Source organism: Schistocerca serialis, chromosome 1 (genome assembly GCF_023864345.2).
Source record: "Schistocerca serialis cubense isolate TAMUIC-IGC-003099 chromosome 1, iqSchSeri2.2, whole genome shotgun sequence".
Taxonomy (NCBI): Eukaryota; Metazoa; Arthropoda; class Insecta; order Orthoptera; family Acrididae; genus Schistocerca; species Schistocerca serialis.
In genome coordinates this window covers 1,018,453,145-1,018,475,538 of record NC_064638.1, presented here as the reverse complement: position 1 = coordinate 1,018,475,538, position 22,394 = coordinate 1,018,453,145, and the positions used below count along the sequence as shown (strand labels likewise).

The following is a 22,394-nucleotide window of genomic DNA, read 5'->3' as shown; positions in this document are numbered from 1 at the left end:
TTGTTTTTAGATATATTTTTCCCACGTGGAATGTTTTCCTCTGTTATGTTGTTGTTGTTGTGGTCTTCAGTCCTGAGACTGGTTTGGTGCAGCTCTCCATGCTACTCTATCCTGTGCAAGCTTTTTCATCTCCCAGTACCTACTGCAACCTACATCCTTCTGATACTGCTTAGTGTATTCATCTCTTGGTCTCCCCCTACGATTTTTACCCTCCACGCTGCCCTCCAATACTAAATTGGTGATGCCTCAGAACATGTCCTACCAACCGATCCCTTCTTCTGGTCAAGTTGTGCCACAAACTTCTCTTCTCCCCAATCCTATTCAATACTTCCTCATTAGTTATGTGATCTACCCATCTAATCTTCAGCATTCTTCTGTAGCACCACATTTCGAAAGCTTCTATTCTCTTCTTGTCCAAACTATTTATCGTCCATGTTTCACTTCCATACATGGCTACACTCCATACGAATACTTTCAGAAATGACTTCCTGACACTTAAATCAATACTGGATGTTAACAAATTTCTCTTCTTCAGAAACGCTTTCCTTGCCATTGCCAGCCTACATTTTATATCCTCTCTACTTCGACCATCATCAGTTATTTTGCTCCCCAAATAGCAAAACTCCTTTACTACTTTAAGTGCCTCATTTCCTAATCTAATTCCCTCAGCATCACCCGACTTAATTAGACTACATTCCATTATCCTTGTTTTGCTTTTGTTGATGTTCATCTTATATCCTCCTTTCAAGACACTGTCCATTCCATTCAACTGCTCTTCCAAGTCCTTTGCTGTCTCTGACAGAATTACAATGCCATCGGCGAACCTCAAAGTTTTTATTTCTTCTCCATGAATTTTAATACCTACTCCAAATTTTTCTTTTGTTTCCTTTACTGCTTGCTCAATATACAGATTGAACAACATCGGGGAGAGGCTACAACCCTGTCTTACTCCCTTCCCAACCACTGCTTCCCTTTCATGTCCCTCGACTCTTATAACTGCCATCTGGTTTCTGTACAAATTGTAAATAGCCTTTCGCTCCCTGTAATTTACCCCTGCCACCTTTAGAATTTGAAAGAGAGTATTCCAGTCAACATTGTCAAAAGCTTTCTCTAAGTCTACAAATGCTAGAAACGTAGGTTTGCCTTTCCTTAATCTTTCTTCTAAGATAAGTCGTAAGGTCAGTATTGCCTCACGTGTTCCAGTGTTTCTACGGAATCCAAACTGATCTTCCCCGAGGTTGGCTTCTACTAGTTTTTCCATTCGTCTGTAAAGAATTCGTGTTAGTATTTTGCAGCTGTGACTTATTAAGCTGATAGTTCGGTAATTTTCACATCTGTCAACACCTGCTTTCTTTGGGATTGGAATTATTATATTCTTCTTGAAGTCTGAGGATATTTCGCCTGTTTCATACATCTTGCTCACCAGATGGTAGAGTTTTGTCAGGACTGGCTCTCCCACGGCCGTCGGTAGTTCCAATGGAATATTGTCTACTCCGGGGGCCTTCTTTCGACTCAGGTCTTTCAGTGCTCTGTCAAACTCTTCGCGCAGTATCATATCTCCCATTTCATCTTCATCTACATCCTCTTCCATTTCCATAATATTGTCCTCAAGTACATCGCCCTTGTATAGACCCTCTATATACTCCTTCCACCTTTCTGCTTTCCCTTCTTTGCTTAGAACTGGGTTTCCATCTGAGCTCTTGATATTCATACAAGTCGTTCTTTTATCTCCAAAGGTTTCTTTAATTTTCCTGTAGGCGGTATCTATCTTACCCCTAGTGAGATAGGCCTCTACATCCTTACATTTGTCCTCTAGCCATCCCTGCTTAGCCATTTTGCACTTCCTGTCGATCTCATTTTTGAGACGTTTGTATTCCTTTTTGCCTGTTTCACTTACTGCATTTTTATATTTTCTCCTTTCATCAATTAAATTCAATATTTCTTCTGTTACCCAAGGATTTCTACTAGCCCTCGTCTTTTTACCTACTTGATCCTCTGCTGCCTTCACTACTTCATCCCTCAAAGCTACCCATTCTTCTTCTACTGTATTTATTTCCCCCATTCCTGTCAATTGCTCCCTTATGCTCTCCCTGAATCTCTGTACAACCTCTGGTTCTTTTAGTTTATCCAGGTCCCATCTCCTTAAATTCCCACCTTTTTGCAGTTTCTTCAGTTTTAATCTACAGGTCATAACCAATAGATTGTGGTCAGAGTCCACATCTGCCCCTGGAAATGTCTTACAATTTAAAACCTGGTTCCTAAATCTCTGTCTTACCATTATATAATCTATCTGATACCATTTAGTATCTCCAGGGTTCTTCCATGTATACAACCTTCTTTCATGATTCTTAAACCAAGTGTTAGTTATGATTATGTTGTGCTCTGTGCAAAATTCGACCAGGCGGCTTCCTCTTGCATTTCTGTCCTCCTCTATTATATGCATATCATTAATATTTTAGTTAAATATTTTTAAAGTATGTGTATATATAATCTACATGTAATGCTTACTTTTGGCAGACTGAAGTCTGATGGCACTTTATGTAGGCATGTCATCTGTGGACTGTCAGGGAATTTTTCAAATATCCTTAAGCGGAAAGGTAATGTTTCCTTTATTTCAGCACTCTGTTCACGAAACTTTAATTGCTTCAGTTTCTTTATGTCCTCATCAAGTTCTAAATTATCTAGTATAACAGCAACAAACAAACTCAACACAATCTGAAAGGAAATAGAAGATTTTTATTTGGCATATTAGACAATATTGAAGGAATGATCAGGCCTATAAAAAACAACAACTTAATTATCAGAAAAAAAATCTGTAAATAACGGGTGAAAATTACTGCTACGAGCTACAGTGCATGCAGTGTGGTGTAGTGATTAGACTCACTGGCTGGTGAGATGTGGGTTGCCAGTTCAAACTTGACCACCAGCAATTATTTGATATTTAGTATTTATCATTTCTGGAAGGTACTTGAAATACCTTTAGTTTATATATGCTAGAATATTTTACATTTGTTTAAATAACAGCATTTAGGAATATTTTCTGTCTGTATAAATACCTGCACTCTCCATCCAGATCAGTTCTGTCCTGGCTTGGAAGCACACTACCACACCAGTGTATTCAAACCAAAGTTAGATTTTGATCTAGATTTTGGCTGTGGTTCTCCAAGTAACTGCATTTTGATGGGGTGTCTTCAAAATGTAAAAATGCAAGATTCATTACACCAATGCTTTGGAGAATGAAGGTGCGCGTGGTTGTATTCACTGGGATAGCAGCTATCATCATAGTGGAAAGCAATTGAAGATCCCTAAGGAACCAATTATTGTGAAAACCAAGCTTTTGTCTAGTCTTCAAGCCTTTCAATATCCCAAGAAGCACTTGGATTCTGACTTTGTTGTCTTTTTTGATTCCAGATCAGTACTGGAACTATTAAGACATCTGTACAATGTAAGAACCAACCATCCAATAGCACCATTAATCAGGTGTTACAGATGACAAATAGGGATCAGAAAGTTACCATGTGATGGGTAAAAGAATACCTGGCAATGAAACAGTTGACAAGCTAGCCAAAGCAGCCATTTATGATGGAACAGTGGTACACTTGGAATTACATTATTAAATCAACAATCAGAAAGAAGTGGAACACAAATTGGAAAGAGACTTCCACATACGACACAGATTATGCTAAAGTGAATCCAGTGCTGATTCCTAACTTCTGCAACGAGAAAAATCAACGTTCTAGAAGACTCACAAATACTAAAAGCCATCTCACATTGAACTATGGCTGAAACTGAGAGCATATACTTCGTATTAGTCTGGTCGCATCCTCATTGTATGACTGTGGTGAAGAAGAGGATATCAGGCACATCTTTTCTACATCTACATCTACATCCATACTCCGCAAGCCACCCGACGGTGTGTGGCGGAGTGTACCCTGAGTACCTCTATCGGTTCTCCCTTCTATTCCAGTCTCGTATTGTTCGTGGAAAGAAGGATTGTCGGTATGCTTCTGTGTGGGCTCTAACCTCTCTGATTTTATCCTCATGGTCTCTTCGCGAGATATACGTAGGAGGGAGCAATATAGTGCTTGCGTCTTTGGTGAAGGCATGTTCTCGAAACTTTAACAAAAGCCCATACCGAGCTACTGAGCGTCTCTCCTGCAGAGTCTTCCACTGGAGTTTATCTATCATCTCCGTAATGCTTTCGCGATTATTAAATGATCCTGTAACAAAGCGCACTGCTCTCCGTTGGATCTTCTCTATCTCTTCTATCAACCCTGTCTGGTACGGATCCCACACTGGTGAGCAGTATTCAAGCAGTGGGCGAACAAGCGTACTGTAACCTACTTCCTTTGTTTTTGGATCCCTTTTTTGGCTGCATGAACAGATACAATGCTCCATGCCACCTCCTGCAGTGTCTGGTCACCAACGATTGGTGTTTGTTGAAATGTGTCACCATCCTGCTCTGTAAGTTTATGTTTATGATGATGTACAATTTATGAAATCCAATGTGTATGTTGCTCTTCAAGGTGTTAAACCTTAGATGTATTATCATGGCTGTATGTGTCCCACTAATATGCCAAAATAAGATAGTAAACAAAACATGCTTTCCATGCTAAGTGTTGTATTTCATTGATGACAACATGACATGGCACAACATGACATGGCATGGCACAGTATGGCATAACTATAACAATAACAACAGTGTTTATTTGCTATCAACTACCAGATGATTCCAATCAGTCATGAACTCGGCTTCACAGGAAAAGCATAATGATGTTAATTGGTATAATTCAGAGAAGTGTTTGCAAATGCTGAACTGGACTATGAACTCAACCTCCCACAATAGGGGCAGGACTTTATCATAATGCTGTCAAGTCCATGAAGAGGAAGCAGCACCAAACGTACTTGCAGAGATACTACATTCTTAAATTTTGTGAACAATTTTACTCAGCCTTCCTGTCCCTCTGTAATTTTAAGAATTTACATCTGCATGTCATACAGTGCCACAATGTGTGGAGTTATTGTTTGTACTTTTCTTACTCAGTTTATCTGTCATTACTCTGACATTTATCTTTTGTACATTCCCACATCTATTTCCCCTGGGATCCTCTAGGTTTCATTAATCAACAATGAAGGATTAAACAGAGAATGATGACTCTGGACACAGCACTGTGAATTTCTAGTAGACAATGGCAAAAAAAAGTACAAGCAGACTGTGTTGAAATGCTCTAAGGTGAGGGGTACATGAGGTATCTACTGTTCACCAAGCAATAATATGAATAAACAAACTTATTTAGGATGCAAGAAACAAAGCACATATCTGCAGAAAGAGAAAAAAATATTTGACTGTGATTATATGACTACTGTATTTTCCAAATGACATTAAATGTTCTTAACTTAAAAACACACAAATATTACAGTATTACTGAGTAAAACGTGGAGCTTATTGAAAACAATAATGCATGTGTTTCACTTGCCAGAGTGACGAATAAATGATACAAGATAAAGTATACTGCAACAAGTGGTGCCAGAGTTTCTCTGGTTCGTAGCATCGTTTCATCCATGACCTCCACCCAAGCTTCTTGTGTCAAGATTTGAAACATTGACATGAAAGCCTAAAATACAAAGAAAGAGATAATATTACACCATACAAGACTTTAAACATCAATAAAGAAATACCGTAAGTCAGAAAACATGTATGTATCAATCTACAGTTATTAATCATGGTCTCATTTTAAATTATACAAACTGGAAGTGCAATTCCATAAAAGTTTCCACTGAAAATTGTATTATTTTAATTATCTAAGTTTAACATCTCTCATATACCAGTAGAGAGGTTAGTAATTTATATTACAGAATTACTGAATTAAAGATTTTCTTACCTCTGGGAAACTTTCAAATTTTGTAAAATCGCACAAAAAGCAAAATAGTTGCATTGAAATGCTGGATGAAATAATCAGGAGACACATGGTGAAAATGATGAGGCTGCCTAGCTTCTTTCCTGGTCCAAATATTTTATATACAAAATCTTCCAACATTGGTGATGCCTTAATTAACCTGACGACACGAAGAACCTGCAGTTAAAAAATATAACTAAATTAAAAGTGCTCTCCCCCCCCCCCCCCCACAAACTCTTCCACAGGGTGTCTCACCTAAGAGTTGTTAGGTGCATTTTCACTGGTGTATCAGCAGATGGTTGCAGTTTTGTTTTTGCAAAGTGTAGCTGAAGTTAGCCCAGATATTGCTTGTCATGTCTTTCAAATGATGCCTAAAGTTGGAGGAAAGCATCAGCTTGTTTCCAATTACAAATAAATGATTTTTAAATCAAAATGTTAGCCAAATCAACAGAGTGGTCCCAAATTAGTCTACCATGATATTTGTCTTACTGACATGTATTAACAGTAACAGTGAAACATGAAGAATAACCAGTACTGCTCAGGCCTGTGCTGATTGTTATCGACATGTAGCAGGACTGCCCTGTTGCTGCTGAAGTTCTTGGTTTTTCTCCATGTTTTATTGTAACTGTTAATAAATAACAATAAAATGAATATTACACTAGACTAACTTGGGACAGCTCTGTCAAAAGGGCACATAAAATTCTGATTTAAGCTAATTTTATTTTTAATGGGAAACAAACTGATGCTTTCCATTGAAACTGGGTACGAAATGAGAGACTTATGGAGCAGAAACACCATAAAAATTACACCTGACAACTTGTACGAGAGACACCTGAAATAAATATGGAATCATTACAGTACAGCAAAAGAGAACAAGTTTATTGAGAATATATCCAGGATGAAGAAAACAAGAACAAGTTTATTTAAGATAAATCCAGAATGAAGAAAAAGAAGATGATAATAAGATCAGATTACATAGAGGGATCTGAATCAAGAAAAAAATACCAAATAACTGAAGGTCATTAATGATCACCTTTGGAGCTATGGCCATAAAATTGCTAGCCAATCAATGGTAAGTGTGCAGGGGTTTGTCCACTAATTGTACGGGCTTGGGTGTGTTGAGAAGTATGGTTCTGTATGATGAAGCTGCTGATGTGTTACACTGTGGTTGTTGTGGTGCTGCACTACACTTTTTGTGTGTTTTATTAGCTGATAGTCACCATGAAAAGTAACACTAACAATTGGTTAGCCAACTCCCACATTGATTCTGAAGCAGTGGGTTGCAGAGCTGTAGATGCAAATTTCCCAGTCATAAGGGTACCAATATCAACACTTTTAGGGCTATGGGCCACTGCATGAGAGAAACGAGCATTTTTATCTCCAAAATGACAATTCAAGACATCAAAGCACAGTAATGACTTAAGAATCTAATGGAGACATACTGTAGTGTTTCACATTAACATCCACAACCCTCTAATATGTCTTCTTTATGGAAAGTAGCAATGTATCTTTTCATACATTGCTGACTTTCAAAATATGATATTGTTCGAGGCAAGTAAATTTTTGCATCCAGACTTCAAGATACTGCTGATGTTCCAACACTGTGAAGTCTCCCTGCTTTATTCTGTTCGTATATAATGCTATTTTCACTGGGGGAAGGAGTATTTATTGAGCAAATCCATCATCAGTGAGTACATGAAAATCCACATTATATTCAAGAGCAGCATCACCAAGAAAGATTTGTGGTTCATCTGAGGAGTAATTGGTGGTGCCAACTTGATTTGTTCCACCACCATACTAATTGGGCAGAATTATACAGGGTGTCCCACTCAAACCTCCCTGATTTCAAAGACCCAGGAATGAAAAATCACAACATTGTAGAGAACCTCAAAGAATTTATTTACTTATTATCAATACACCTTACATGTGAACCATTTGTAGCACGAAGAATATCAAGTCTATATTCAATTTCTTGCCAAGTTCTTTGTAACATTTCTCTGTTATTGTTGCAATCGCATTAGGGATACGATGTCAAAACGTAGGAATATTGTCCACTTTGGTCGCACACATGCGGTCCTTTATGAATCCCCACATGAAGAAATCAAGCGGCAGAATGTCGGATGAACGTGGTGGCCAGGCAATGGGTCCTCTGCATCCAATCCAACGATTGGGAAATTTCTTATCCAGGAACTTGCGAACAGCCATTGACCAATGCGGCAGAGCTCAATCTTGATGAAAAATGATGTTGGGTTGCAAGTCTTGTATCTGAGGGTACACAAACTGCTCCAACATGTCCAGCTACACTGACCCATTCAATGTTTGTTCCGCAAAGAAGAACAGTCCAACAATCATGTTGTGCATCAGCTGCACCAGACGCTTAGTTTGGGACTGTCACGAACGTGTTCAATGACAACGTGTGGATTTTGCAAACCCCAAATCAGAACATTATGCCTATTAACCCTTCCTGATAGATAAAAGGTTGCCTCATCTGTGAATAAACATATTTCCAGGAAGCTGGCATCCATATCAATAAGCTGCAGAATATCTGCAGCAAACTGTTGTAGGCGTGGTTTGTCATTTGGCATGAGATGTTGCAGAATTTGCACTTTTTAAGCACACATATGAAGATGCTGGTGAACTACATGATGCAATGTTGATTGAGGTACATCAAGTTGCCTAGATGCTTGACAAATTGACTTACATGGGCTTCTAAGAAATGTTTGTCTGATGTCCTCCACTGTCTCTTCTGAAACTCCGTAATGTGCACCGCCAGAATGTTTCAGAAAACTTCCTGTTGCCAAAACTTCCTATACCATTCCTTAACTGTTTTCACATCAGGTGGATCAAATTCATACCCACGATGATAATTTCTTTGCACAGTAACCGGCGATTTTGTTTCTGCAAACCACACAACTGCTTGCATGCGCTGCTGTGGAATCGCCATTTTCACTTCATGCGACCACGCTGCACTCTGGCAATGATACTTGGCACTTCTGACGTGGGAATATAAATTCTTTGAGATGCTCTAATTGTGGTACATTTTTCATTGTTGTATCTACTGTGGTTTTTCCCTCCTGGGTCCTAGAAATCAGGGAGGTTTGAGTGGGATACCCTGTATATTATTTTTAGAAATGAAACTGCCAAACTGCTAGAAGACATTCCCCTACACGTATGGCAAGAGATACTGTGCCAACAACATGGTGCCCCTTAGTAGTTAGACACAGGTGGTTTGAGCAATGGTCCCCATAAATGGTTTAACAGTTTGTACAATTTAACAACACTAAACTTTTAAGGATGGAGTTTTATGAGAGACTACATTAACAGACACCATTCAACCCTTGTGAAGAGGCAGTAACATGAATTCTGAGGCTGCAACAATTATTCACAATAAATCAGGAATTTCTGAAAAGTTAGACCAATTATTCTTAATGTCTACTTTTGAGACAGACAAATTGAGCATTTAAAGTAAGAAATGCAATACAAAACACGATAGCAATTAAAATTTAATTTACTGTTACAGATCTACTTATAAGGACAAATGATCATTCAATCTCTCTATAAATCAGTAACAAGGTAAAATACATGGCCTCTATATTTCATTATTAAAACACTGCACCAAAAAGTACCGCATGTCAATACCTCAAAACAGTGCCATTTGTGCAGTGCAACTGATTATTTCAACAAATTACTGCCATTATGGCACTTCATGTAGTTGATTTAAAAGTCAAGTGTTATCTAGGAAACATCAGAGATAATTGTGCCTAATGAAAGTACCTGTGAACAGGAGTTTAAAGCTTCCCAACTTTTAACAACTTAAACAGTACTCTTGGGCTAATTTACCCTTTAACTGGACACTTGAAGATAACAGTTGTTAGCTGGGGCAAGTCAGATCACACTCACTGCTGATTGTGGCCATAGTTCCACAACATTTCATCTTCTGACCTATGGTTGATTGCGAAATTTTGCTTTTGGTTTATCTTTCCACTTTTCATTTCCTATTTAATCTTTATATCTCCCTCAGCCCCTTCTATCATCTCTGAACTTGAACTGCCACAGGACCAAAGTACTATATTTGACCCCCTCCCCTCCCCCCACCCACTTTCTGAAACTAATTTTCTTTCACCTTTATCTTTGATCCTTCTCATAACAGGTGGGTTTATCTTAAACTAGGGTCTGGTTTATGTGATCCTCTGCAGGCTTTCCAAACTCCCCTACTGAATCCCACTTCACTTCCTACTTCAAGCTAGGAGTGTTTTTTTTCTTTAACAGTTTAGAACCCAAGAGCACTATTGATGCTGACCTGCCTCAGACAGCTATACAGCTGGGGATGGTTTCTCACTAAGGGAGACCATGGCACCACACAAGAACAAACTGATGCCATCAAAAGCCATAATCTGTCACATGGGCATGGTCAGCTGTTTTCTGCCTGTGATTAAAGGCCAGAGGGAGGGGAGGAAGAGTGGGACCATGGTAGGATCAGTTCTCTCTTGGTAATCTGCCTATTCTGTTTATCATCGTTATCTGCTGGATGGACACAACAACAATGAAAACTGGTGCATTACTTGGTATCTCTCACAGACTTTGCTTGGTTTACTGGTGCTTGTACTGTCAACTTCTCTTGGCTATGAACTGGTTTCTAAGCGTGTAGAATAGCATTACACTGTTGAGTGAACTCAGTGTTCCATACTGTGATTTATTTTATCTTGTATTCCTGTAGTAAAATGTGGTTGCAAGCTGAAACAAAACTGGTGATGGGGTATTTCGAACATTGTGTGTGGACAAACGAACAAACAATAAAATGGATATAGAGTTTCTGCAAATGTAGCAATGAGTGAGAAAAACTGTCTTGGAAGTACAGCAAATGGAATGACAGCAATGGTGTGGAGAAAAGTTAGAGGCACAATCTCAAAAGCGGCAATTTGAGCAACAGCACCAGCAGGAAGAAAAGCTGGAAATGCTGCAGAAAAAGCTGTGGAAGTTTGTTGTGCAACAGAAAGAACCCCTGACTATTAATTGGCCAAAGTGCAAATAGAGCAGCTGCCGAAATAGTGAGAGTATGAAGATCAAGAATATTGTTTTTGGATAGTTTCTAATGTTAACATTGGATAAAAACAGAGATGATAGTGGGCACAGACTAAGCACCCTTTACGACCCGGTGTAAAATAGTGGAATCAGTCAACAAAAGGCACACTCCAAAATAATCAAGCACCTCCTTCTTGCAGTCAGCATTTAGTGTTGCATGAGCAATGAACTGCCATTCGGCAATGAAGATTGTCGGTGCTATGTCAAAGAAGGGCATTTAGAAATTGTGAGCAGTAACAATTAACTGCAGGAGTTCCAGGAGATTAAGCTAATAAAATGGACATTAACACACTAGGAGCTAAATATTATACAGCTTCAAATCAATACCATTAAACATCTGCGAACCTAACTCTCAATCAATATGTCCAGTGTCTTTCCTATCGACACCAGTGCCACAGTGACTGTAATCAACTTTGGAACTTATCAATGAACGGGCTCTCCACTATTACCCAGAGTTAATCATCATTTGGTGTCATACAACCAACAAAAGATTCCAATTACAGGTATTTTCACAAGTGAAATGAAATACAAGCAACTGACTAATGAAATTCCTCATCTGGTAGCGGCTCAAGATTTTTGTAATCAATACATTCACGGCTTTTACATTTATTATACAGGACATAGTAAGTTTAACTGAGCTGGAATTCTGTCCAGTCCCTTAGAAAACTTAAGCAAGGAATTTGAGTCATTATTAGCATGTGGTCTGGGGTACACCAGCATTTCCACAGTGCATTTTACTTTAAAGCCTGTGGTATCATCCAAATTCTCTAGAGGGCATCTAGTGCCAATAGCAGTAAGACAATCAATTAAAGTAGAACTTGAGTGTCTAAAAAGTTCATTAGTCATTTAATCTGTGAAGTCAAGTAATAGGATTACACCAATAGTAGTACAGAAAAATAAAGTTGATCACTAACATTGTGTGGAGATTTCAACTCAATAATTACTGGCCAATCATAGATTAATATTCAATCACCAGATCAAAAGAAACGCTGACAAAATTAGCTAGAGGTAAGAATTTATTGAAAACAAATTTAGAAGGAGCCTATATATAACTGCCATTAGATGAGGAATTGAAAAAAATAATGAAATCAAAATGCCTGATAGCTTGTAAAAATATCTATGCTGCAACTGCACCAGCAATTTTTCAGCACTACATTAAGGAACTTACAGCAGCAATCCCATATTGTGCAAATTACCTTGACAATATCATGGTGACAGATCACAGCAAAGCCAAAGATCTGAAAAATGCGCATGCAGCATTTTCTTGCCTATGAGATATAGGTGTAAAGTATAACCTTGATGAACACGTTTTTCAAAAAGAAAGTAGGGTACGTCAATCATATGCTCGTGTAAAAGGCTTCTCACCCACAGATCAACACTTAGCATAATTGACACACTACTGTGCCACAAGAATATAGCATAACTACAAGGTTTCTTAATGGAAGTCAACTACGACATAAAATTTATCACCTAGCCAGTTGATCTTATGCATCCATTCTACAAACTACACTGCAAAAGTCTCACATTTGCTTGGCCAAATGAATGTGATTGTTGTTGTTGTTGTGGTCTTCAGTCCTGAGACTGGGTTGATGCAGCCATGCTACTCTATCCTGTGCAAGCTTCTTCATCTCCCAGTACCTATTGCAACCTACATCCTTCTGAATCTGCTTAGTGTATTCATCTCTTGGTCTCCCTCTACGATTTTTACCCTCCACGCTGCCCTCCAATGCTAAATTTGTGATCCCTTGATGCCTCAAAACATGTCCTACCAACCGATCCCTTCTTCTAGTCAAGTTGTGCCACAAACTTCTCTTCTCCCCAATCCTATTCAATACCTCCTCATTAGTTACGTGATCTACCCACCTTATCTTCAGCATTCTTCTGTAGCACCACATTTCGAAAGCTTCTATTCTCTTCTTGTCCAAACTAGTTATCGTCCATGTTTCACTTCCATACATGGCTACACTCCATACAAATACTTTCAGAAACGACTTCCTGATACTTAAATCTCTACTCGATGTTAACAAATTTCTCTTCTTCAGAAACGATTTCCTTGCCATTGCCAGTCTACATTTTATATCCTCTCTACTTCGACCATCATCAGTTATTTTACTCCCTAAGTAGCAAAATTCCTTTACTACTTTAAGTGTCTCATTTCCTAATCTAATTCCCTCAGCATCACCCGATTTAATTTGACTACATTCCATTATCCTTGTTTTGCTTTTGTTGGTGTTCATCTTATATCCTCCTTTCAAGACACTGTCCATTCCATTCAACTGCTCTTCCAAGTCCTTTGCTGTCTCTGACAGAATTACAATGTCATCGGCGAACCTCAAGGTTTTTACTTCTTGTCCATGAATTTTAATACCTACTCCGAATTTTTCTTTTGTTTCCTTTACTGCTTGCTCAATATACAGATTGAATAACATCAGGGACAGGCTACAACCCTGTCTCACTCCTTTCCCAACCACTGCTTCCCTTTCATGCCCCTCGACTGTTATAACTGCCATCTGGTTTCTGTACAAATTGTACATAGCCTTTCGCTCCCTGTATTTTACCCCTGCCACCTTCAGAATTTGAAAGAGAGTATTCCAGTCAACATTGTCAAAAGCTTTCTCTAAGTCTACAAATGCTAGAAATGTAGGTTTGCCTTTTCTTAATCTTTCTTCTAAGATAAGTTGTAAGGTCAGTATTGCCTCACGTGTTCCAACATTTCTACGGAATCCAAACTGATCTTCCCCGAGGTCGGCTTCTAGCAGTTTTTCCATTCGTCTGTAAAGAATTCGCGTTAGTATTTTGCAGCTGTGACTTATTAAACTGATAGTTCGGTAATTTTCATATCTGTCAACACCTGCTTTCTTTGGGATTGGAATTATTATATTCTTCTTGAAGTCTGAGGGTATTTCGCCAGTCTCATACATCGTGCTCACCAGATGGTAGAGTTTTGTCAGGACTCGCTATCCCGAGGCCATCAGTAGCTCTAATGGAATGTTGTCTACTCCCGGGGCCTTGTTTGGACTCAGATCTTTCAGTGCTCTGTCAAACTCTTCACGCAGTATCTTATCTCCCATTTCGTCTTCATCTACATCCTCTTCCATTTCCATAATATTGTCCTCAAGTACATCGCCCTTGTACAAACCCTCTATATACTCCTTCCACCTTTCTGCCTTCCCTTCTTTGCTTAGAACTGGGTTGCCATCTGAGCTCTTGATATTCAGACAAGTGGTTCTCTTCTCTCCAAAGGTCTCTTTAATTTTCCTGTAGGCAGTATCTATCTTACCCCTAGTGAGACAAGCCTCTACATCCTTACATTTGTCCTCTAGCCATCCCTGCTTAGCCATTTTGCACTTCCTGTCGATCTCATTTTTGAGACGTTTGTATTCCTTTTTGCCTGCTTCATTTACTGCATTTTTATATTTTCTCCTTTCATCAATTAAATTCAATATTTCTTCTGTTACCCAAGGATTTCTATTAGCCCTCGTCTTTTTACCTACTTGATCGTCTGCTGCCTTCACTACTTCATCCCTCAGAGCTGCCCATTCTTCTTCTACTGTATTTCTTTCCCCCATTCCTGTCAATTCTTCCCTTATGCTCTCCCTCAAACTCTCTACAACCTCTGGTTCTTTCGGTTTATCCAGGTCCCATCTGCTTAAATTCCCACCTTTTTGCAGTTTCTGCAGTTTCAATCTGCAGTTCATAACCAATAGATTGTGGTCAGAATCCACATCTACCCCAGGAAATGTCTTACAATTTAAAACCTGGTTCCTAAATCTCTGTCTTACCATTATATAATCTATCTGATACCTTTTAGTATCTCCAGGATTCTTCCAGGTATACAACCTTCTTTTATGATTCTTGAACCAAGTGTTAGCTATGATTAAATTATGCTCTGTGCAAAATTCTACAAGGCGGCTTCCTCTTTCATTCCTTTCCCCCAATCCATATTCACCTACTATGTTTCCTTCTCTCCCTCTTCCTACTGACAAATTCCAGTCACCCATGACTATTAAATTTTCGTCTCCCTTCACTACCTGAATAATTTCTTTTATCTCGTCATACATTTCATCTATTTCTTCATCATCTGCAGAGCTAGTTGGCATATAAACTTGTACTACTGTAGTAGGCATGGGCTTTGTGTCTATCTTGGCCACAATAATGCGTTCACTATGCTGTTTGTAGTAGCTAACCCGCACTCCTATTTTTTTATTCATTATTAAACCTACTCCTGCATTACCCCTATTTGATTTTGTATTTATAACCCTGTAATCACATGACCAAAAGTCTTGTTCCTCCTGCCACCGAACTTCACTAATTCCCATTATATCTAACTTTAACCTATCCATTTCCCTTTTTAAATTTTCTAACCTACCTGCCCGAATGTGATAAGCATTTAAAATGCAGAAACAAAAACTCTGATCAGCATCTGGTCTGGCTACATGAGTGCCTGGACACACACAAAAAAATTAGTGATAATAGGACATGTGTCCCAACATGATCTAGGTGTGGTTCCTGCAAACATCAGATGAAAGTAATTACTCACAAATACAAAAAGAGGTGCTTATGATAAAGAAATGTCATATAAAAGTATATGACACTAAATTTCATTTCGTCACTGATTGAAAACCATTCCTTGGATCACTTGATCTCCATGGCTACTGTCCCAGAGAAGAAGGCTCAAAGATTGCACTGCTGGGCTCCATACCCAGATTTTTACAATTGCATCACCATTTACTACAAGCCAACAGGAAACAGACAAATGTAGAGGCTCTGTCTTTATTGTTCATGGGACAGGACCCAGCATTAGACAATGAAGAAACTGTTTACTTCTAACTATCTTGGAGCTTTAGTAGACAATCAACAACTTCCAAATCACATCACAGACCATCACCAATGTAATAACTGATGATAAAGCTTGGAAAAACAATCTGCCACTCCCCCCTCTACATATACACACAGTTTGACCCTTCTTCTTGATGCCCTAACCTAACCTGTCAGTTATCACTAGTAAATGACATAATCATTTCCACTGCCAAAGCAAGAAGCTGTTTACTTTTAACTTGCTTGGAGCTTCAGTGGACAATCAACAACATCTAGCCATATGTACTAACTGTATGGAGAGCTGCTCGAGTCCTGAGAAAGAGGACCAAACAAATGACTTGCCTTGACCCATGCAAGCTGCTCTCACACTCATCTCGGGTGGAAAAAAAGAAGAAAAATTGTGTAATAAACAGCAGTAATAACAAATATGACAATGTAAAAAATAAGATCAAAAGAATATGAAAATCTATGACCAAAGACCACCAAACTTCAATTCATTAAAACAAAAACTACAAAATTTACTAGTCATCTGCAGCTTTGACAGTATTAATGAACATTTGGAATATTGCTCAAGTCTATAGGTTCTGCCTCATAATATCGCTACCTAGCAATTTACTAATGTACTCCCGTTAATGTGTCTTTTATGGCCATATATGTGGGCATGGGATTCTAGTTTCTTAATACACATTTATCTAGGATATCACTCACTTTGGTACAATCAATCAGGATGTGTCAATTACTTTTCATCTATGCATCTTTTGTGTCTAATTGTGTCTACAAAGAATTACATTTTCTTAAACACAATTACATAAAATATTGTTTAAATTATTATAGTTGATCAAGATGTGTTGATAAGAAAATTATCAGTCCATATGTACCTACAATTTGTGCAAACTTATATGTAAAACTTTACATCTTACATTTTGAATGTAATAAAATGGAACTAAATAAATAAGGCTTGGCACGAAACATGAAAATGTGTAGAGGGATGGACAGGCACAACATTTAAAAGCATAAATGAATTGCAAACTTCCAGATCATCATAGATGAATCATGAATTTTGCAAGACAGAAAGGTCAGCGGAAAACATTTGATGGAATGATGATATCTGAAGTATGTAGTTCAAACCAGATACAGGAGAGTGAGACCATAAAAACTAAGGGAATGATGAAAGTGAGGTTGCTTTTATATGAGCTGTAACTCCTACAGTACAAGTTACGAATGTTGCAGTTGTCGTCTTCGGTCCAAAGACAGGTCTGGCACAGCTCTCCACATCAGTCTAAACTGTGCAAGTCTCTTTTCTGCAAAGTTAATGCAGGCTACATGCATTTGAATCTGCTCATTGTATTCAGGCTTTAGTGTAAGACAGAAAGAAAGCCAGTGGCCTGTGCACCAATTTGCCATGCCGTCCAGCACAGCTATATGCACCTGCGAATGCACACAGAGAATGCTGGTTACCCTGCTACTCAATATGCGGCAGTCTCACCTGTGAGCAGAAATCACATGTGTTCTGTTAGGTCTGCAGAGTTTCTCACACAATTTTACAGAAACTATTCATTAAAAAAAAGTTGATTTTTATGTTACCTATAGCTTTATATGTCAGTTTCATGGTGAAGTGCCCATCATCTCATCAATGGTCATACTTACTGTAATATTCAAAAAGTTTGAAATGAGAAATATGGGTCATTGTGATTATGCATTTGGTGCATATTACATCATATGTTGCTGCATATGAATTAGCTCACATATTGAATCTTTTTTTAGAATTGGGAAGATGGAGAAACTGAAAAAAAAAAAGACTTAATGATTGTTGGTGTAAATGGAAAGATAGTTTATTTTCAAACTACACAGTGTGGGTACAAATATTTTTTTACCAAATAGTTTCTTTAACATTGTGCTGTAGTTCTTATTCAAATAATTCAATCGTGTATTTCTGGTGCTGGCGCAGTGGTTCTGCTGTGACAGCAGTGGGTTGAAGCCTTTGTTTTGATAGTCATCTCTGAACTCAATTTCTGTTGTGTTTTTATGAAAGAAGCAATATTTAACATGGCATCTCTATAAATACATCATATCCATTACTCACAACTAATCACTGAATATACTTCTTTGAAGAAAAACGTTTAACAAGTCAGATGAAAATAAAATGCCAGATCTGTATCAATTCCAAGGGAATCCTGTAGCCTAGTGTACCTTTAACAATGAACAGCTGGGACTAAAACATACCAAAGGATTTCTATAATTCAGTTAACTTTGACATGTGAAAATGTGTGGTAAATAGCACACCATCTTTCCATTCCTATCCCTGTACAGAGTGAGCGAGAAAATCTTCTTACTACAATTATCTTTTAATTCGTCAGTGATACTGAAATTTAAGAGTTTTACTGGGACAGTTCTACTCTTCTGCAAAAATGCAGAACTGTTCTATTAGATCTTGAAGATACCAGTGATCTGAAAGTGAACTTTTTGGAAATAAAACCAAAAAGAAACATGGATCATCAAAAAGAAAGAATAGTGTACTTTCATTAACACACAGCCATCGCAGAAAGTTATCTAATACTTTCCAAGAAAAAAAGTTGTGACATAACAGTGACTGGTGTAGTGAAACCTGGAGCAAGAACAAGTTATATTGAAGACTACAACTTTCCAATGAAAATAACGCAAGATAGTAACTTCACCATTTGCATAACAGAATCAAACACTAGCTAAAAATGAAGCAGAGGTTTGTGTGAAAAACTGACATGAGTTTCTAGAGGTGAATAAATCTAGAAACACAATAGTTGCCACAGTGGCTCATAGGCATGATTCGATTTACAGCTCGAGTGTAAACAAAGTAGTCCAGAAGACAAACATAAAAATAAGGAAAGTGTGTTAGAATACAACAAGTGTGGAGCAACAGACCAAACATGGACTTCACTTGAACTATGAAGGGAAAATGTTTGTGAGTGATCACATCAATGAAATAATTAAAGATAAACTTTCAAGAAATAAAACTTTCTATCAGCTTCCTATGTATCCTGCCACCAACAATGACAAAAGTAACATGAGCAAGAGAGAAGAAACAGTTCTTTCAAAACCATAAGATACTTTTTTAGGTGAAAGTATGCTTTTCAACAAATAAAACAATGACAGTTATTCACCAAAATATAAGAGGGCTTGTAGCTAAAGGAAATCAAATTTTTGTTCTCTTAGAGAATCCACAAGAAATAAGAGATGCTGATATGTTATGTTTTAGCGAACATCATATGAGAGATGTTCAAATGTTGCAGTTGAGTGGTTACTGTATAGCGACACTTTACTGTAGATCTATATTGGAAAAAGATTGTGTTGTAATTTGTGTAAAAAATAACATATCTTACAGAGCATTAGATTTAAAGAGTCACTGTATAGAAAAGGGTATTGAAATATATGGAGTAGAGATGGGGCCTACTACACATGAACTTCCAGTTGTAGTGTTAGCACTTTACAGAGCTCCTATAGGGAACATGAAAGTGTTCGGGTGGCAGCTAGGGTCTCTGTTATCCCAGCTGTGTTCAAAGTCCAAGAATTTAATAATTTAAGTGATTTTAGTATCAATTTTCTAAATGAGAGCAACAGTACAGCACATTTAGAAAATCTAGTAGAATATTTTAACCTGATGACAGTAGTGCAATTGCTGACTAGGATTACTAATAACTGTCAAACTCTGACTGACAATATATTTGTAGGTAAGTCAAGAGTCAACAATACCAGCTTATGCCCAATTGTTAATGGCCTTTCTGACCTTGATGGTTGGTTCTTGGAATTCTCTTAGGGTAAGAAATGATGAGTCCCTTAAAAATTTCAACTGTAGCCTCCAGGAGATAGACAGGAGCACAGTTTTCAGTGAAAAAGGTGTGAATAAAAAGTACAATATGTTTTTAAATGCATTTATGTCACACTTTGAAACTAACTTTAAAAAAATAATTTAGAAACAACCATGTAGCCTCTGACAAAACATGGCTCACTGCAGGAATAAAAACATCCTGCAGAACAAAAAGGATGCTATATAGTTCTCTCAAAACTTGTAAAGACCTAAAGAAACAGCAACACTACAAACTTTACTGTAGCATTCTACAGAAGGTTATAAATAAATCAAACATTATGTGCTTAAAAACTGATATTGAGACACCACAAAACAATATTAAAAAAATCTGGAATACTGTCATAAAATCCAGTCTTATGTAACATATTCAATGCATCTTTGCAAGAAGGAATTTTCCCCGGTAGATTAAAACTGGCTGTAATGATACCTCTATTTAAAAAAGCTGATAAAAACAGTGTCACTAACTATCACCCAATTTCCCTGTTAACCCTTTCCACTCCAACGTTGAGTGCCACTCGACATCGCGAAATTAGTTTTCTGCTCCGATGTCGAGCCTCATTCGACACGACTTTTCGAAGCTCTCAGACATATTTTGAGTCTACTAGGCATTATTGCTGCAGTATGCTGCCATCTAGGAGAACTAGTGTTAAATCGATGTCGAACAGTAGCAGCTGTGTAAAGTCAAAGATTGTAATTATTCCGTTCAAGTCCATGCGCTCGAAAAGGCTAGTTCTTCACGTACAGTCCTTTCTGAGGAAGAGATTTTAGATCTTTTAGAGCAATCTCTAAGTGAAAACGAGAGTGAAAATGATTTTGATTATGATAGTGATTCATTTCAAAACAATTCGAGTGACAATGGCAATGAAAACAGTGGCAATGTGCATGTTTCTAGTGATTCAGCAGAGGATTCGTGGTGAATGTGGAGCGACACTGACACTGATTTCACAGATTTTCCTTTTGACGAATCAAAGTGTGGTTTTATAACAGAAAGTAATTCTGTTCTATCATCGCCTGTCGGATTCTTTCAATTAATTTTTACAGATAACCTATTTCAACAAATAGCAGATGAAACGAATAGGTATGCTACATCAAAAATACGTAAAGTGACACCACTTCCACAACATTCTGCATGGTGGGACTGGAGAAATGTTACCATGGAAGAAATGAAACGTTTCCATGGTGTGCTACTGAATATGGCATTACAAAAGTGTAAGAACTTGCAGGACTCTTTTTTCAAGAGAATTGTTACAATCATCCAACTTCTTTCCAGACTGTTTTAGTCGCCGATGATTTATGCAAATGTTCTGGGCACTTCATGTTTCTAATCCGACGAGTGCTACAAATGTCAACAGTCAGGTTCAGTCACGTCTGAGTAAAGTGACAAATGTACTGAATTACTTGTCTGGCACGTTTCTCAAAATTTATCGACCATATCAGTATTTAGCTGCTGATGAATCTACAGTATCATTCAAGGGTCGTGTATTATTCAAAATGTACAATCATCAAAAACCAAAAAAATGGGGACTCAGAGTTTATGTAATTTCGGATTCATCAAATGGTTATATCTGCAGTTTGATACCCTATTTTGGCGCTGTAACAACTGAGTCATTGATTTGTCCACACTTGAATTTTTCTGAGAGAATAGTTCTTCAGCTGCTAGCTAATATTAGAAATGCTACAGGGCAGTCAGAGTATCTTTTGTACACTGACCGTTTTTATACAAGTGTTGCATTAGCTGATGAGCTGTTGAAACAGAACATGCATCTCACAGGAACGATTCCGGCCAATCGAAAAAACCTTCCAGCTGCAGTCAAGAAAGGAGCTCTGCATCTAAGGAAGCACGAAATAAAATGCCTCCGCAACAACAAAATGATGGTTCTGGCATGGCAAGATAAACGATCAGTTCTCACGCTTTCTACAAAAGCCAATAACTCAGTGTCACTTACAGAAAGGAGAAACAGAAAGGAAAGGGAAGAAATAAAGAAACCAAATGTGATTATTGATTATACTTCAAAGATGGGTGGAGTTGATTGATCTGACCATTTTATTTCCAGTTACAGTTTTCTAATGAAAAGTCTCAAGTGGTGGCGAAAACTATAATTCTGGCTGTTGGAGGTAGGACTTGTAAACAGCTATTTACTATACAAGAACCACTGTGAGAAAAACAACTTGACAATACCGTCTCACAAAGCATTCCATAAAAGTGTTATAAGAGGATTAGTTGCCGAAGAAAGAACTCAAGGACAGAAACGAGGACGTTGTTCAACTTCTGATGACGAGGAACACTTGAATGGAAAGTTGCACATTATCAACAAGCTTCCTGGGAACAAGTGTAAGGACTGTGCAGTGTGCTCAGACAGAAAAAAGAAAGGTGGCAGGTGTGAAACTGTGTATTACTGCGAAACATGATCATGAAACCCAGCTCTCCACCCTGAAGAGTGTTTCAAAAAATACCACACAATGGAAAGTTTTGTACTGTAAAAGCTTACGTAAATATATGAATGAAAACACACATTTTGTTTTAATGTATACCCCTTTGTTTCCACAAAGAAATCCGTGCAAATCTCTGTGGTTCACTGCCACCCAGGCAGCGGCAATTTAAATAAGAGTGCACAGAGCCGCACTGTGTCTGCCTTACGGAGTGCAAAGGGTTATCTATCTTTTCAAAAATTCTTGAAAATATTGTGCGCAGATTGATCATCAACCATCTCAACTTCCACAATACCCTCAACAATAGTCAGTATGTGTTTTGTACT

The 22,394-nt window shown here is 38.0% G+C and overlaps 1 protein-coding gene across 1 annotated transcript in view; it reads right to left on the bottom strand.

Moving 5' to 3' along the window:
• LOC126413465 (sodium leak channel NALCN) overlaps positions 1-22,394 on the bottom strand; it is a 429,358-nt gene that overhangs the window by 171,483 nt on the left and 235,481 nt on the right. Inside the window, exons 12-14 of the mRNA XM_050083266.1 lie at positions 5,883-6,074; positions 5,478-5,615; positions 2,509-2,715 (exon numbers count right to left, since the gene is read on the bottom strand). Coding sequence (XP_049939223.1) covers positions 2,509-2,715; positions 5,478-5,615; positions 5,883-6,074 — 537 coding nt within the window. The remainder of the gene's footprint in view (positions 1-2,508; positions 2,716-5,477; positions 5,616-5,882; positions 6,075-22,394) is intronic.